This window comes from Arvicanthis niloticus, chromosome 5, assembly GCF_011762505.2.
Source record: "Arvicanthis niloticus isolate mArvNil1 chromosome 5, mArvNil1.pat.X, whole genome shotgun sequence".
Classification (NCBI taxonomy): Eukaryota; Metazoa; Chordata; class Mammalia; order Rodentia; family Muridae; genus Arvicanthis; species Arvicanthis niloticus.
In genome coordinates this window covers 64106603-64121696 of record NC_047662.1, presented here as the reverse complement: position 1 = coordinate 64121696, position 15094 = coordinate 64106603, and the positions used below count along the sequence as shown (strand labels likewise).

Below are 15094 nucleotides of genomic sequence, written 5' to 3'. Positions count from 1 at the left end.
AAATTATATGTACCTTATGTTCCCTAGCATTAAGGTTAAATTACTGAACACTAATTTTCACATCTAATAACTCTAGAATATTCAAACCAGGAAGGAAGTTACCTATATTAATAGAAGGATGGTCAGTGAACATAGACTTGATGATTCTTCATGGCATTTGGCTCATTAGAATGAATGGTTCTAGCAATAAAAAGGATTGCCATAGGTGAAAAGCCAGAGACACCTGTTTATGTGCAAGTGGAATTTATTAAAAACCAAGCGATCTGTTACTAAATGAAAGGATTTTAATTAAAAATATCAATATGTATGGCTATTCAGAGGCATCTTGATAGAAAATTTAGTTAATTTTAAAATATTTTCATTTGATCACTCTCATTTATGGTTCTGTATAGCAATACTATAATCCTTTTCTCCATTGCCTTCAAATCAGATGTTTCTTCTCTTGCTTTCTGAGCCATTTGGCTTTATTTCCCAATGGGAATGGCCTGGGTGGCAGAATTCAGCTGCACTACCATTATTCCCTCCCTACCTCACAGTCATTCTCAGAGCCGGAACTGAAGATCATTTTGGCCCCAAGCACATTTTTGTTGAGTTATTTGTTCAATAAATATTTCATTGTCCTTATTGTGCCAAGATTTGGTAACTCTGACATCAATCATTTCACTGCCCACTGGTATTTAAATATAGGTGCATATTCAGATAACACAGTGGTCGGTTATTAAAGTTGTTTAAGTCATTATTCTAATCGACAGAGAATTTATAGCTTCACTATCTCAATTCTTAGTAAACTGTGAACCAAAATATGAGCATAAAACTTACTTTATAAAACCCTTTTGGTAGGAGAAAATTTTAATAGCTTTGTGGTTTTCAGTGCTATACTTCGTAAGTAAAGTTGAAACCTAAATCCTTCCCTAGGGTATAAGCTTGGCTACCTTTCAATTTTCACAGAAAAGCTACATGAAGCAAGAAGAACAATAAACTGATAATTTGAGGGCATGTTTGTATGTTCAAGCTTCAATTATTTCTGCAGCTTTTCCTCCAAGCCTACAAGGGCACAGCAACTTCCCCCAGAATTATAAGAAAATTATAGCCGCATGAAAATTCTAGCCATAAGCATCCAATTATTAGAGGAATTATGGTTCCTCTTTAATGATGTAGATTCAGAAATGCAAACCAGTTGCTTTGGATATCAGCTTTCTAAATGCTAGCCACAGACTTTATAGAAAGCACATTACAAGTAGGAAAATATGAATGGGGTATTTTTATCTTTCATTTTACCAAACATGTTAATTTTGAGCACATGAGTAATAGTCATAATCAGTATTCCCTGGAGACACCGAAAGTCAGGTCAGGCTGGAGACTTCTCGGTGCCAGTGGATGATGGGAGCAAGTGTGAAGAAGAAGACAAAAGCATGTGTTGGAATTAGCTTTAAATCTAGATACAAAAATGGTTGTGTTAGTCAGTGGCTTTGCTGTGGTTTCAAGCCACCTTCCCCTCTGTTTTCTTTCCTACAGCCGAGGGTAGAGAACTATGTGAATCACTCCCTAATTTCTTCTTTTTACCTATATCTCTAGTGAGGCTTATTGCTTGGTCCCATTAAAGAGAACACAGAGCACAATAATAAATTGTTTCCATGCCTTTCTGGATGCAATAAGACTTTCTTCTAGAAGCTACACATTTATTCATTCCAAGATTCTTTAAGGAGTACTTGGGTGGCTCAGCCATTAGAAAAAACAGAGTCAATGATTAAAGCAGAGCGATGAGACTTCAGTAGGAGCAGGAGTCCTCATTATTGGGTACATGAGCCAGTGACAAACGTAACAGGAATAAACCTTCTATTAGAATAGATCTTAGGGCTCTAGAAATCCTATCAGAACAAATAACATGTTTCAATAACCACTCTGTGTTCCTCACAGGTGAACCACGGGGCTTATATCCAGCAGTTTTATTAGATATCTCTAGTCCTTTATCATGACTTAGCCATTGGACATATAAATCCCCCAGTATCCACAAACCTCATATTTCTGTTAACTCATCTTCAAAATTAATGCTACAAAAACCTAAAGCTAATGAGTGATACCTTTGATTAATTCTATTGCTTTTTAATTACCTTGTAACTACAAAGTACTTCTTGACAAATAAAATAGTCACCCAAACCAAAGATTCGGAAATATGGTCTGACCTTGGAATATAGAATTTTTAAAATTTTGAATTTGTCCTGGAAAAGTTAAAGTCTAATAGTTAGATGAATTCAGGCTCTGAGAGTTTGTAATCTAATTGTTCATAGCCTCTTGCCCTTAAGGAACCTGCAAACTATAGCAAATTACCGTGGTGATCTAAGGTATTTTCACAGAGAGTCAGTAGAAGGAAGTGTATAATGCAAAGTCCACATGAACTGGATCCTCTTTGTTAGCACCTTCTTCTATTATGAATGAGTCACTACCGATGGATCCATGGTGTATGTGAAATATCAGTGTGCCTCAGTTTTATGGCTTTCACCCCCCTCCTCTTTCATGCTTCACTTTGGTTTCTCATGAATCTAAGCATCATCCTAGCCTCATGTGATGTCACTAGCCACCAAACAGTCCTAGCTCAGCCTTTCCTTCCCAAGCTTTAGAGTCACTTATCACCATGCCTCTTTAAACTGAAAGACTAGACTCTCATACATGTTTTCTTCTCATCAATATGCTACATTTTATTCTAATGCTTAACTCCAGGGAGAAAAATAAAGTCATAACTTGAAACATATCTTCTGGACTCAGTTGGCTGCCAAATCTTATAATCTTTTCCTTCCTTACCACCCTCTCAGGTCTTCACAAGTTCCCATTTGATGAATTCCAATCATCTAAAACCCTCCCTCCAGGCTCCCTTCCTGTCAGCTACCAGAAAACTCTTCCAACATATGAGTTCAAGCAAGATCTCAGTGCCCCACTCTTTCAGTGATTCATAACGTGATCTGACCTACTGTACAAATTAAGTTTCACTACTTTCTCCTGTGAAGCCATGTCCATGCCTCCTGAACCCCTTTATGTCTCATTTTACCCAAACTGAATCTTCTTCCTTTTCTAAGAATGTTTTTTCCACTTACACCCTTCCCCTTGACTAGCTGATAAGTTCTCACTATTCTTTAACTCCGTTTAAATCTCTGTATAACCCCTCTTAGGTAGCTCTGTATTCTCATAGCCTTGCATGCTCTTAAATTTTTTCATTGGCATAGTTCAGGTAGGTTAACTGCAGAAATGGGCTCTAAAATGGACCTGGTGCAAACCTTTGCTTTTGATATAACTGAACTCGTCTTGGTCAAGTCTTCCTGCATGCATTCATTCTGGAAACTATGCCAATGGAGGCTCTTTCACCTTCAACAAATTGACCCCAATATTTCTCTGAAACTGTGTATTTAAATTGGAACTAACTACAAAAGAGCATGGAATGAGAACTATGGGGTACATCACACACACACACACACACACACACACACACACGTGGGTTGGGCCTGGCAGCTGTTTCACTTCCTTCTTAACTATAAGGGGGGCTTGGAAATGTTATCTAGGTATATTCCCCACCATGACAGGAAGATGTTTTAATGAGTGTCTTTTGTTTTCTGCCAAATCTTGGTATATATTAGATTGGCTGTGTCATAAAAAAGAATGTGTAATCTATTCTGTGGTCCCATAGGAAAGCTGTTGACACTTAGTAGGACTTGAACAAATGTGTATACGTAAAACAAGTGGAAGAGTAGAGGAGCAATGGCATCACCTCCCAGATAGAAAGCATTCTTAGAAGCATTCTTAGAAGTTAGCTTAGAAATTGGTGTCGAAAATGTATATGTTGATATAACTTGCTACCTCTCCTCTATTTTATCCTACCAGGTTTTCTTCAATATCCAAAAAGTAATTATAATTATGCTAATAGGCACAACTATTCCAAAATATCAGCATTAAAAAGTTTTTAAATTACTAATTTAAATTTTAAATTAGAAATAATATTCATGAAACAATTAAAAAGTAGGATCTAACTATCTATCTATGTAATAGAATACTCATGTATTCTTATCTATTCTTAGGATTAAATTCAAGCTAATGTCTTATAAAAATGATTCATAAGTTGAGTATCCTGGCAAGAGTTATGGCATATGCTGACATTCTTAAGAAACACAAACTTACAGAGTTCTTTTTTTAAATTTCATTAATTTATTTTATGTGTATACGTGTGTGCCTGAGTGTGTCCATGTGGACCACGTGTACTCAGTGCCCTCAGAGGTCAGGAAAAGTTGTCAGATCCCCTGAACTGGAATTACAGAGAATTGTAAGCTACAACTCTGGGAACCAAATCCAGGTCCTCTACAAAACCAATAACTAGGCTTAATCTCTCAGCCATCTCTCTAATCCTACAGACATCTTTCCTAAATACATAATTATGATTACACATTATAATATAAACAACACAAACAAAACTGGTTATCTTTCAGCATTATTAGTAACTATTCAATATTTCACTGTCTAGTTTGGATATGTGACTTTTTCACATTTACCTAATTAGCTGAACAAAGAAAAACAAGTTTGCCAGAGACACAAACATTTTCCCCAAGGAAATGCACACAGTTAATTTTCTTTTAAGAACTGTGGCAAGAACAGTCTACAGAGAGCGAATGTTTTAGATGGTAGACACAGAAATGCAAACTATTAGAGATGGACTTGGGAGAAATCACCAAATGTAGCATTTAGGGGTCCCCAGAATGATGTCATACATTTGAAAAGTCACGTGACAGCACATTTGTGTAGGTCGTATCCTCTGTGGTAAATATCATATAGGTTGTGTATGCATGCTATTTGTATATTTTGTATATTTGTATATACTTATATATGCTATCTGCATAGTAAATGTCATGTTAAGCTCAATTTTCATACTTTTTCAGAAAGAATTACACAAGCATTGATCTTCCTTGCCTAGAATCTTCCTTGCCTGCAAATAAAAAGCCATGAGTGGTCCTGGATGTCAGGTCTGTGGGTTGGAAACTCTGCCAGCAGGAAGGGAATCGGGAAGGCTTTGGGTCAAGGAAGTTAGATGATCTAGTTTTGAGGTATATTTAACTACGTACTCAAGGGAGGACCGAATGATTGATCCCGATGAGAAAATAATTTAAGTAAAAGTGAATTTTAAAGAGGCAAGGACGATTAGTTTAGCTTGAAAAACACATTTCCAAGAATGACTTTTGCAACCTTGGGTATTGATTGGCATGCTTAGTGGTACTTCAAAGTGCACTTTTAAAGATGTTTCAACTAAAATTCTACATACAGTTCTAAGCACGTCCACAGGTCTTTCTATCTACCATTGTAATATTCTGAGTATGCACTTTCTGACCTGGAGCCCTGCATGCTCAGAAGTGAAGCCTATCAACCATCTTTCCCTGTTTGCTATAATCTTGAACAGAGCAGTGTGCTCAGGAATGTGCTACTTAAACAGCGTACTGAGGACTGTACCGGTTCCTATAGGTTTTCCCATTATGAATATTAATACCTGAGTAAAATTAGACAGATTTTTCTCCAAGATGGAACTGCTTTGAAAGTAATCTCCTTGCATGCTGCAGGCTGTAAACCATTCTCTGTATTTTTTTTTCATCTCGTACTCTATGGGGTTTTTTGTTTGTTTGTTTGTTTGTTTTGTTTTGTGGGTTTCTTTTTTTGGGGGGGTTTTTTGTTTTGTTTTGTTTTGTTTTGTCTTTTGCACTCATCAATGTGTGAACCCATTGTATTCAAATCAGTTACATTCTGCTGATTATAACCCATAGTTATACTGGGCTCACTTAAACATTTCAAGACACTAGTTTTGTCAAAGCCAACTCTTTAGAATTCCTGCTTGCAACTGCAGAGTTGCAAAGTCCTCTCTGTCTTGTGAAGCAGCATGTTGTTTGGAGTGGTGACACCAGGGAAGGAAGCCATCAGCAGTGAGATGCTGTCTACCATGACAAAACTGTCTTGACTGTTCAACCACAGAGAACAGTAGCACATATAAATTATGCAAATTGCTCTTCTTTCCCAAAGACATTGGGTTTAAAAATAAATTTAATTCATTTTGAGCTATTGCAGACATTCAAGAAGACACAAATCAACATGAACCCTCACATGTTCATTACTAACGTCAATGTTGTGTAAAACTGTGAAATTAAAATAGTTAGAAGTCAGGAGAACGAAGACATTTGGATGGATATGCACATGTCCTTAATAACTATTGTAAAGAACTTCATAATTTCCTAACAGTGATATATTTACAGGATACTTAAGGATTGCCAAGCAGTACACTAAACACTGGTGATGTTTACATGGTCTGTCTTCCGGGCAATCCACACTGCTGCAATCCCTCTTGTTATTTGACTGTGTAAAGGTTCAGAGAAACATTAAGAAGGCTGGGCAAAGTGGTCATTTTTTTTTTTCAAATTTATAGATGTTACATAATAGTGTGTCACTCAGGAAGGGAAGGCTTGAGCAGCTCAGTAGCAGACTAATGTAGGGAACAGATGAGGGGTTCAGACTCAGACCTCTATTTGAGTGTGGATTTTAATACTCACTTGTCAAAGTCCTGAAATCTTCTGTGCCTCTAGTTCCTAATTTGTCAAGTGTGGCTGCTCAGAGACACCTCACGGGGCTGTTGCAAGATAACATGTGTGAAGAACCTGCTAAGTGATAAGCTTCAGCGAAGAGTTCCCCAGCACCTCCTTCTGGAGCAGCCAATGTGTGTCTGGTTCTAAAGCTCTTACGGGAAGATAGGTCTGGGCTCAGGCCAGCGCTTCTGTAACTTGTGGACATATAACAGGACACCAGGACCTTCCTCTGTGCTCAGATCTGTTCATGTAGGAATGGATCCATTAGGGTCAATAGCCTGTGTCTTATGTGGTACCTACATAAGGCCCAGTGGCACAAGAACCCAGCCCTGACCACAAAAATAACCTATTTGCTCACTGAATTTCAGCATCATGAGCAACCAGTTAGTTAAGAGACTCCAACCTAGTAGGGGACTTTTCTGGCATCTGTCAGAGAGGCCACGTGCCAGAATGTTCTCGTGCCTCTCACATTAATATGTATTTGTGTGCATTGTTTTTGATTGCTCTAATCGGACTTGAAATGAATCCAAAAGGTTTTATAACTAAGAGACATTAATCCCCCATGCACTCTCCCTTGAGGCTCTGTCTGAAGGCTTAATTCGGCTACCTTATCTCTCTAGGTATGTGGAGACCAAAGCCAAGGGGCTGTTTTCCTGAGGGAATTCACACTGATTCGAAGAGAGAGCCTTCATGAAGATTTCCTGTCTGACTTCTTGAATAGTCACAAAACCGAAGACCCGGTACAGTGCCTCTTCTACTTTTACATTGAAACACAACCGCTTCGTGGCTGATTCTGACCCATGGTGGTCGTTTCTAGCAAATGTGAAGGCAGGCTATAGAGCAGTTTCTGCTGCGTGCACGAGAAGAAGGGGCAGCAAACCAAAAAGGCAGCACCCAGATTCCATGGGGGTAACTTTCGGATGCTTCCGGCGTCTGGCAAGTTTTAAACACTTTACTTGAGTGTTAAGCTCTGTTTGAGGGCGCATGTGGAGGATTCACTTTCAAAAATATCTGATGTTTTGCCAGCGAGTCTGAACATGCAATGGTAATAACTTAAATGAGTAGAGAAAAAGGAGATAGTTTTATAGCTTGATGAGAATTCTACCATCCTCCTTCTCTGGCATCGTTGCAGATACTTTTACTTCAAAGTATTAGTTACGTTTATTAGATGAAATTTGCTCTTTTCACTGGTAGGAATTTTTATTTGGCTTTGCATTTTGGTTTGGGCTCTGCGTGTTTGCTTTAAAGGGTTTAGCAAATGAATTCTCAAAAATGAGAGTATTATTGACTGACAAAATGAATTGAATGACTGGTCTCTACTGGCCTTTGGACTCAGATGTGTAATTGGGGCTATATTGTGAGAACTGAACCCTGGGCTTCTGAGACCTGACTCTGGCTCTGGGTGGTAAAAGACTTTCATTCAGGAGACTTGCTGGCTAGAGACTACTGACTACACAGGCCAGTGGGTTTCTTATCCAACCTTAAAACAACAGGGTCACAGAAAAAAAACAATACCTCAAAGCAACCACAAAGATGCTTCCATGGTTTCTTCACCTATCTTGTTGTCCTTCTACCCTCTCTCAGTACTTATTGCATATTTGTTAAATCTTTCTCTTATAGATATTAAGTAAATTGGTTCCTTCTGCAGTGATTCCCAGCCTCCTAGCCTTGCTCCTTGCATCATTTATATCTTCTCTGCGTTGGGCACTTGTACCTCTCTCAGTGTGGGTAGCATTTGTATATCTCTCAAGGTGGGTACCCAGGCATAGGCAGGTAGAGTGGTGGTGGTTCCCAGATGTCCTATAATTTATTTTTATGTGTATCATTTTTCACCAGTGAGTCTGAAAATGCAGTGCCTAGCATTTTATGTTTTCCTTGCTTACATCAGGTTTTCATTGTGACCTAGTATGGTACATAGACATCACCACCTAAATTTGTGATTCTTTCTTAAGAACAGTATCTTGCAATCATATCTTAGTTTTTTCCCTAGCTGAGGTCATACTGAGAATAAAATGTGAAGGGGTGCATTGTGGGAACCATAGGAAAATATTATGTGAGCTTAATTATTATACCACTGTATAGCATAAGGAAATTAAATAATGTAAATTAATTATGAACACAACGAAGTCAGTCATATAGTACTCCCAACAGAAAGTTATTGGCATCATCAAACATTGAAGGTTGTCCCAAACTGTGCTAATATATAGTATTATATTGATTTCTATCATAAGAAAACTGCACGATGCTTCAAGTCTTCACTCATATTAAAGTCAAACATAAAGAGTGGGTAGAAATATCTAACCTGAAAAGGAACTGCCTACAAAAACAAGTAGTTAAAACTACGGCTATTCAAGAAAGCTGATGTGCAAAGGAAAATCAAAGCTTCCTAAATACCAGAATCAAATTCAGCCTTCTTATACGTTTATGAAATCCTATTTTCTAGAGAGGCGTTTTTTCTATCTGATGATTTGATTTGTCCCCAGAGATACAGAACTTTGCTAAAATATAACTTCATATTCTAAGTAAATATTGTAAGATGAATCATATAATCTCTATGTTTGTTGTAAGGGAAGAGTTCAAACATGCTGTGCTATCTAAATGAAGTAGCCAGGGAAGTGGACATTCCGCTCATCCTCTTTGTGAGTTTATGTTCTAGGGAGGAGGCACTTAGGGGAATGAGAGTCATTCTTGTATAAACATAAAACGCATTGGCAAAAAGTGAGGGGGCATCAGGACTACAGTCTGCCTGTGCAAGCCCGTGGCCTTTAGTTCAAGCCTCTTTAGCAACCCAAAGACTTTTTAACACATGTTTCACCTCCCCTATCAGGAAGCAGCTTTGCTTCCTAAGTACAGGACCTGTGCTGACTCAGGACTCAACCAGCATCCAGCTAAGCAGTGTGCAATATGCTCTCAGTTAGATGCTGTGTTTGCTGAGGGTAGATGGCACAAGGACAGCTCTGTTTTGCCCTGTTCCTCGAATTTCATCTTGAAAACGAGAAAAATTCCATTACAGCCTATGACAGGAAAAGCCCTGTTGGCTACATGAAAACCCTAAAGGCACACATGCATGCAAATATGATCTGAATGACTTTAGTTTTGATAATGATATGGAAGAGCATTTGATAATGATATGGAAGAGCATTTGGGATTATCTGCCATAATATCATATCTATCTGTATACAGATTTAATCACAAAAGATGTGAGTTCACGGATATTTGCCAACTAGAAATTTGTAGTTGTGGAAGTGAAGTTACTGTGAGAACGGAGAACATTTGAAGCTGTAGATGTGAAATATTTTGTCAGCCTTCTGGGTAAATTATGGCAAATTATGTTGCTAGCCTCCTGTTTTGCTTGTTGTTTATTGAGATAGGCTTTAACTGTGTAGCCCTGGCTATCCTAGAACTCATGCTGTAGACCAGGCTGGCCTCAAACTCACAGAGATCCACCTGCCTCTGCCTCCTGAGAGCTGGGATTGGAGGTGTGTGGCAGCACTGTCTGAGGGTAATAAATTTTATTAAAAATTTCCTTTTCTCATTTAGCCTTTCTTTACTGGAAAATCTAAAATCTTTCTCTCAAAACTTGAAATATTTTTAAACCATTATTCCTTCTTTTTAAAAAAAATGTCCTGGGCCTGGAGAGTCAGTTCAGCACAAAGAGGAACTCCTTGAGGAGCCATGGGTTTAATACCCATCCTCTATATAATAGCTCACAACCTTCTGTAACTCCAGGCCCAGGGGATTTGGTGCCCCCTTCTGGCTGCCTAGGGCACTGCATGCACATGGTGCACAGACTTTTTTTCCCCCCAAAGCAAAACATCCATATACATACATTCCATAAAGTAAAAGAAATGACAAACAAACAAACAGCCTTATTTACCTTATTTGGGGAACATATTCACCTAAAAGCTTCTTGATTTATTTTAGTCTAAATAAATGAAGTTCATTTTTGGCCTTCAGAGAACAGTTTCTACTTTTCCCAGCTACGCCACCTGGCATGGATTGAATTCTACATGTGTTAGAGAAGCTTTCTGGGTTGCTTTCTTCTGTTTCCAGCTAGCTTCATCTATGAAAGCAGAGGCTACTCTCTGTGCTTTGGGAAAACAGTCTAAGCAACTGCTTGTCTGAAGGCACAGCAGGCAACATATAATTGTAGCCTGGAATTCTCCTGTTTGTGATTTGCATTGTTTGTGCAGAAGAAACAGACTGTCAAAAGCTGTTACTCATTATTGGAGCAGCAGAGAGGCAGATCACGTGTTGGCACATTGGTTTTGGTTGTCAGCCGGATACAACATCAGGATAATAATTAACATGAAATTCATTGCAGAATGGGGTTTTCTTTGGTATGTAATTAGAATAAACCTCATTTGCTTGTAGCTTTGTGGTTCCTTCTGTGGTTATTTAAGGCAGTGTTGTATGTTGATAGAAGGAAAGGTATTTAAATATTTACCAGTCGAGGGTAAAATGCCTCTTCGGGTGATTGGTAAAATAGAGATGTCTTTTGTAGAAAGGGGGTGAGCTCTGAAAGGGACATATTCAGAAATCTCTATATTTATATATTTATGTAAATAATATGTGAATCTCTTTCCTGTGTACTGAAAGGCTGCAGGTCACCAGTTCACCAAGGTCACAGATTATCAACTGAAAATAGAAATGTAGTTTATTAAAACTGGTTTAAAGTAAATTCCTTTTTTTAAACATCCCTTGGTAGATACAGGGCAGGGAATTAGTGAGGGTCAGGGTATTTCTATGACCTGTGAAATCAGTTTAAGCAACACATACAAACTCAAATAAAATGGAGTGAAACGACTTCCATGTGTTCTCGAGGTTTTGAACAACCTCACTTCCATTCCTGCTGAGGGGGAAAGGGAAACAATTTAAGTACTAACACCTGGAGATAACTTAATTTGCTTAATTATACTTCTAACCTGATTCCCATGTTAGAAATGTATGGAGCGTAAATGCAAGGAGGGTTGCGATATATCAAGAACCTGAGTGCATTCAGCCACAACTAACAGATTAACTTTGGTCAAAGTAAAGCTTAAAGCAACTGTCTGTTCCTCAATGTGGAATAGCATTCTATGAGAGCAGTTTATAAGTTCTTAGAGCCTTTGTTAATCAGTCAGTGAGTTGATGTATCCTTAATGTAGCCACTGTATTTTTCAAATACTTTTGCCCAAAGGAAAAACATGCAGCAAGGGGGCCCGGAGCTCTAGAAGTAAAAGTCCATAACAATTCAGTCTTAAATTTTGTGGAATACTCAAAGGTATCACCTGAGTTGACTACTGAGAGTCCTCCTTTTGTGAGTATATTACTGTAGGCAAGGATGCAGTGGGACCACCATACTGGACCGCTCAGTAAGTGGGAAAGAAAGAGTTTATTCAATTTGTAATAATTCATTTAGGGTAACTGGGAAGGGGGTTTTCAGGCCAAAACAGTTGGGTACCTTTGATATGCAGTTTCAGGTATGTGTTAGTAAGGACTAAAGTTAGTTAGTTAACTAACTAGTTAGTAAGACCTGGAGATTAGTGTGGGACTTTGATATGATATGTGTTACAGATATGTGCAAATAGAGAGCTAAATGCCACATTTGCCATAGTTGGCTGTAGGGAGAGATAAGAAGTGATGGCTCTTCCTGGTACACCTGTCAAACAGGTGTCTGAGAATTGCTGAGCATAAACTTTTATGTATTCCCCAGCAACTGTTCTGTTTACCATGTCAGAATTCAGCTTTAGCTGAACCCAGATTGTCATTTGGGGGAATATTAGTGGTACTGCTTTTTTTGAATTTGGAACTTAACAATTGTCTGTGTTTGCTGTCCAGAACAAATATTTCCAGCCTGAAGAAGTGGACACAAAATGAGTAGCAAAGGTTTCTCTTTACAGGCAGAATGGGAGCACACTATGACTTCCTTGCAAAGGGCAGTAAACCCTGAATAAGCATGTGCCTCATTCTGGCTCAAGGCCTTCTGTTATGGATCCAGGAGAAGGATGAGTTGATTGTTGAAGGGGGAAGGGTTGGGTGGCTTTCCTGGTTTGATTAACAGGCAGGGGTTTTATATGCTTTTGTTCATTGAATGTGTTTTTTCTCATGATGCAGCTGATTTTTAACCATATGCGCATCTAATCTTATGCAGCAGCATAAGAATATGATAAATAGAGATTGTTTTCTCTCTAGGAGTGCACTTAGGGGACACAGCTTGCCTTATTGAACATGCACCCCAAGTCATCCTAGGACAAATCATCCACTAGACAGATTTACTAGACACATTCCAAGTAAAATTGGCTAAAAAGAATTATGAAGGGTTTCTTGAGCTATAGGTTTGGAGAAGGGTATGCATGTGTTTCAGTATGGACTGGGGGGTCCCAGGTAGCTACGTGCTTTGATAGGAAAGCTGTCTGTGAGGCTAAAGGAAAGTAGAGTGCTGGGTTGCTAAGCATTCTCTGCATTTGCCTGCCTCAAATATGTGCAGCCAAAAAAGATGGTATTTGATGTATATAAGTTACATTGATGTGAGACTCTTCCTGGGGAGAATCAAGTGTCTGTTTGCCCCAATTAGGGTACTGATGACAGAACAAAGAAAAATATCACGCAAGTCTAACTCAAGGTACCAGTCAGTTTATTAGAGTTACTTACAAGAGCACAGATATGAATAACTCAAAGGCAGCTCCATCACCAAAAGGCCCACCCAGCATGAGAACTGGTCTATCACTAAAGCTTTCTGTACAAGGTTCAGGCATCTCAGCTACTTAATGCTTTTGTGACCTTGGACAGGGCCCTGCAAATCTTGTGATTTTGTATGCTTCCTGATCCTTGTAAACTCCATTAGCTTTCTGAGTCTTATAAGCCTTCTTCCTCCCTCTAGGAAGTAGTCCAAGTTAAAGAAAATAGCTACAAAATAGTTGAGTTATAGAAGAATTAGTTTAAAAAAATATCAGAACACTCTGGATAGTATATAAAATGTTACCCTATGGCATATTAAATGTTATTGTCTATCTCAGTTTATAAAACTTATTTAGTGTTCTATGAGTCTGATGGTCATGAAAAATGTGTATATTAGATAAAGACCTTTAAGTATGTAATATTTTATATAATGTAATATTTCATTATCTTTTATTTTATATATATTAATATTCTCAGTTATATTTATGTTTATATAGACAGGACAAAAGAAACTTACTAAGGAACTAACAGTATTCTTCAAAATGTCCCAAGAAAGTAATAAATGGCTTCATTTTATGATTGTAACAATTAATGGGAAATTTTGCTTGCAAAGATACTACTTAAATAGTAGTAGAATTTGGAAACTCAGCCTGAGCAGGGGGTTTAAATATGAATGGAGTGGCAATGTCTACACAGTGATGCACAATAAGCTGCTATAGATTGTTTCAAATGAATCCAGTGGAGCCATTAATTTCATCAATGAAAGTCATAATGAGTTTAAAGGGAGTAAAGGGAGGAGGAGGGGGAAACTATTTGTAATACCAAATTTTGTTTATTTGTTGAATTGATCATTTTCTTATTAGCTATCTGCTACCAAATATGTCAGTCAGTCATGTCTCTAAGAAAGACAGATCATCCTTGTATTCTCTGGGGGAACTTGGATATAGACAGTGATGCTTATATGCCAGGCTTTCTCTGTAAATACTGTAAGCCAAGCTCCTCTGTTGGTGCCTCCATTTCATTACACCATGAACTTGTCAGCAACTTGATCAAGATTTCTCAGAATAAACTTATATTGAAATTTTCTTACCTAAGGATTAAAATATTAGAGGGAGATATACAATGTTCATGAGTTGGAAATCTTTATAAGGATGTCAATTTCCCTGAAATTCAATCTAGCAGTCTAGTATATTTGGAAACACACCTGAAGCAGAGAAAGTCAGGTCTTTCTATAACAATATTGATATTATGACCCTGGAAATTAAGAGAGTATAGTGGCAGAACAGAGAAAATAATGTAGATAATTGAAGAATCTTTAAGTAGAAGCAGACAATTATAACTAATTGGTTAGAGCTGTATTATCCAATAAATGTTCAGTATAAATAAAAGTAACTTTAAAAACTAAATGAAAGCAAGGTCCAGTGAGATGGCTCATCTGGATAAGATGCTAGAATAAGCCTGGAGGCATGAGTTTCATACCCAGGACTTGCATAAAAATAGAAAAAGAGTAGGCTATAACAGAGAAGTAATCCCAGGCAGGAATCTAAATATTAGGCCAGAACAAAGAAGTAATTTCAGACAGGAATCTAAATTTTAGGCTAGAACAAGAAAGTAGGTTTCAGACATGAAAATGACCTTGTGCTAGGACAGGGAAGTTGGCTCAGTTTGGTCATCTTGATAAGCCTTTAAAAGAAGTGATCTTGGGAGTGTTCACATTAACTGGGTTTAACCCCATGCTTTTTCTTTGACTGTTTGTGTTTATTGTATTGCTTGTTCCCTGACTATTTGAATCTATTGTATAGCTAGACCCTCAACCTAGAACTGACCTTAATACT

At 38.0% G+C, this 15094-nt stretch overlaps 1 protein-coding gene across 3 annotated transcripts in view; it reads left to right on the top strand.

Annotated features, from left to right (window-relative positions):
- The window catches only part of Adamtsl1 (ADAMTS like 1), an 877745-nt gene that overhangs the window by 222700 nt on the left and 639951 nt on the right, over window positions 1–15094 (top strand). For all 3 annotated transcript variants that reach the window (XM_076934699.1, XM_076934698.1, XM_076934696.1), the window contains exon 2: window positions 7220–7339. In XM_076934699.1, the coding sequence (XP_076790814.1) occupies window positions 7220–7339 (120 nt within the window). The remainder of the gene's footprint in view (window positions 1–7219; window positions 7340–15094) is intronic.